The sequence below is a fragment of the Gossypium arboreum genome, chromosome 1 (genome assembly GCF_025698485.1).
Source record: "Gossypium arboreum isolate Shixiya-1 chromosome 1, ASM2569848v2, whole genome shotgun sequence".
Classification (NCBI taxonomy): Eukaryota; Viridiplantae; Streptophyta; class Magnoliopsida; order Malvales; family Malvaceae; genus Gossypium; species Gossypium arboreum.
Window position 1 is genome coordinate 120,849,466 of NC_069070.1, and position 3,121 is coordinate 120,852,586.

Below are 3,121 nucleotides of genomic sequence, written 5' to 3' on the forward strand. Positions count from 1 at the left end.
ATAATTGATGAAATAACCAGGTAGTTACACATGGCACACCACGTGTACCTCGTATTGATGTACAATGACTAGTTTTTAATAGTGGAAATAAATGAAATTTTTAAAAGAATGAACAATTTGCTCTTTGATCTAACGTATAAAAATTAATCTGCTCTTCTTTTTTAAGTAAATAGGACAAAATATAATCCGACCCTTAATATAAAGACTCCATAATATTTTTATCTTAATTATTATAATCTTTAGAGGAGGTTTACCTCCAGTTACACAAAATATTATTTAACTTCATGAATTATATAATATTTTTAATGATTGTGTAATCACATAAAATATTATTAATTCACAAATTGTTATTTTAAATAAAAAATAATTTGTGTAATCACATAAGATTATTTAATTATATAAATTATTAACATATTGAATCCATTTCATTGTTACGTTTATTTAAAAATATATATATCAAAATTATACATAAACTATAATTTAATGTGTAATATGATAAATGAACTTTAATTTAGTACAATTATATACATTAAACTTGAATTATGGTTCATTTGTATACACAAAACTGTGATTTTTATTCGATTGTAGGCATTTAAATCGGATTAATATACTTATTTTTATGTAATATATTAACATAAATGGTGTTAATTCAATAATGTTAATAGTAATTTGTGAAAATTAAATCAAATCAAAATTTTATGTATAAAATCTCATAAAATTAAATTTTATGTATGACATTACACGCATAAATTAAAATTGTGTATAATTTTAATATTTATCTTAAAAAAAGCATAAAAATAAAAAATAAAAACAATTAAAATAAATAGAGAAATTTCATTAAAAATCTCGCCGTGGATTTTTCATATCCTCACGGGGATTCCCTATAAAAATAAACATTTGAATTCCCTCCATCCAAAATTACAATAATGCCCTTCTTTCCCCAATCTCCTAATTTCCCCCAAATTTGCAATCGATTTTGTAGCTTTATCTACATCACATGCAAAATAAAATAAAGAAAATTTAAATTTAAGAAAAAAAAGAGAAAGGGTAAAAAGGGAATCCTAAGGCTTGATGTTACAAGCCATGGACTTGGACTTGTCAAGAATGGACCACATGACTTGGACATCTTCGTATGCACATGCCATCACTTCCCCATGCAGATCCATCACATGCTTTTCATGCTCTGCACCCATAAAAAAGAAATTTTATTTCATAAGTAAGAAAAATCAAATCGAGAGTTAAATCGATTAATTAGTTTAACTAATTAAAAAGATTGTACTTGACTATAGTCGAGAAAATCTGAATCGAAAAGTTAAACTAGTTACATTTTTGAGTTTTGGTTTCTTACTAGTTTTTCTCGACCGGTCAATTCTCGATTGAATCGATTGATTAGATCGAATTTTTACGATTTATTGTTGATATTGAATTTACTTTATTTTATGCATATTTTAAGTATTCAATAATAATCATATTTCATGCTCGAGTAAGTTTTAATACGATATATCTCCAAGCACTTAGTTAAATGAGATAATTGTAACTTTAGTCCCTTCTAATTTTCAATACTTCACTTTACCTCTAAAAGTTTGTAATTTTATTTTGGCCCTCCCAACAACAAATTCTCGGATTTGTTCTTGAATACAAGATTAAGTAATTGTTTTTGAACATTAATCTCATCGTAAATTTTTATCATATTTATTTATTTTTAAATGTCTAAAATTACACATAATCTTTTTTACGAATTAAGACTCAATCGACGTATAATTATATTGTTAAATCCAACAATCCATTTATCAAGAAAAGGATATAGTAAAGGAATTATAGCGTAATCCCTTTAAAAATCATAATATAATAGTAAAATTATACTTTTAACTCTCATAAAATGATAAAAAATTCAAATTAATCCCTTTAAAAGAGAAATTATAGAGAAAGAGAGAGAAGGGGAAGAGAGAAATATATACCTGTTTGGGACTTCTTATCCCTTGGTTGCTGGTTGAAGAAAGTGCAGGCTTTTCTGAAAGGCGTAGCGATGGTTTTCTTCCAAGAAGCCATCAATTCCTCCTCCTCCTTTCTTAACTGTAGTAGATGACTGATGGTGGTTTTGCTGTAGATTAATGATGGGTTTTGCTTTGCTTTGCTTTTGGCTATCTGCAAAATGACTGCATTTTCTTTTTTTCTTCTTCTCACTATTGGCTCTTGTTAATTTGGTCAACTCTTAAAGGCATTAAATATACATAAATATATATAGGGGTATAAGGAAGGAAGGCAAGGTGATGTGTGGAAAGAGAAGCAAGATCCGTGAGATAAGGTAGACCAAGCTTTTTTATTTAATTATTTAGTTTGTGTGTGTTATGGGAAAGAAAGGTTCTTCGTTTTGGTCGACTGCACCGAAGCACATGGTGCACGCTCCCGAGCACAACCCTTACACGTGAATGCCTTTACTTTTTTCAATGCTCTCTGTCACTTGCGTCTAAAAGCGACCGCCCCCCTTCCCCTTCGCCTTAGCATCATGCATGCCCTGTTTCTTTCATTAATATCAATGTTTTTACAACGGACCCATGGTTGAACAGGTTGAATCATAGATTTTTATTTATCTGATTTGATTAAAAGGTTATTAAAAAATTAATTAGTTCGATTATAGGTTTAATTGATTTTTTAACTCAATTCATACGTCAATTGATTTAATCCTTCTAATTGGACTGATATTATAGCCGATTTTTTGTCCAATTAGTTCGACCGACTAGCCCAATTCAATTCAGACAACAATATATTAATATCATGCATACCCTGTTTTATTCATTAATACAAGGTTTTCAAAAGTAGATCGATGATCGAACCGATCAAATCATTGGTTCTCGATTTATCTGGTTTGACTATAAAAAACATTAAAAGTTCATAAAAAACAAAAATATTAACAGATAGAGAAAATTGGTTCTTCAATTGATATATTAACTCAATTCGTCGATCAATCGATCTAATTTCTTTAATTAAACCAATGCCTAGATCGATTTTTGGTCCAATCAATTTAATAAAACCGCCTAATTAAATTCAAACAACATTGCATTAATATCACTCTCTCACTACCAAAAGAAATCAAATTCTACATTTATTAGTTCAGACAGTA

At 28.4% G+C, this 3,121-nt stretch overlaps 1 protein-coding gene across 1 annotated transcript; it reads right to left on the reverse strand.

Moving 5' to 3' along the window:
- Positions 1–814: 814 nt before the first annotated feature.
- LOC108482123 (uncharacterized) lies at positions 815–2,528 on the reverse strand. Its single transcript, XM_017785230.2, has 2 exons — positions 1,959–2,528; positions 815–1,183 (listed from the first exon to the last, which is right to left on the reverse strand). The coding sequence occupies exons 1-2, from the start codon at positions 2,047–2,049 to the stop codon at positions 1,062–1,064; spliced, it is 213 nt and encodes a 70-aa protein (XP_017640719.1). The 5' UTR covers positions 2,050–2,528; the 3' UTR covers positions 815–1,061.
- Positions 2,529–3,121: the final 593 nt, after the last annotated feature.

Excerpts from the sequence above, each read along its gene's own strand:
- LOC108482123 (XM_017785230.2), bottom strand. The coding sequence starts at position 2,049 with ATGGCTTCTTGGAAGAAAACCATCGCTACGCCTTTCAGAAAAGCCTGC. Across the intron at positions 1,184-1,958 it reads GGATAAGAAGTCCCAAACAG|AGCATGAAAAGCATGTGATG; the intron begins GTATATATTTCT and ends TTATGGGTGCAG.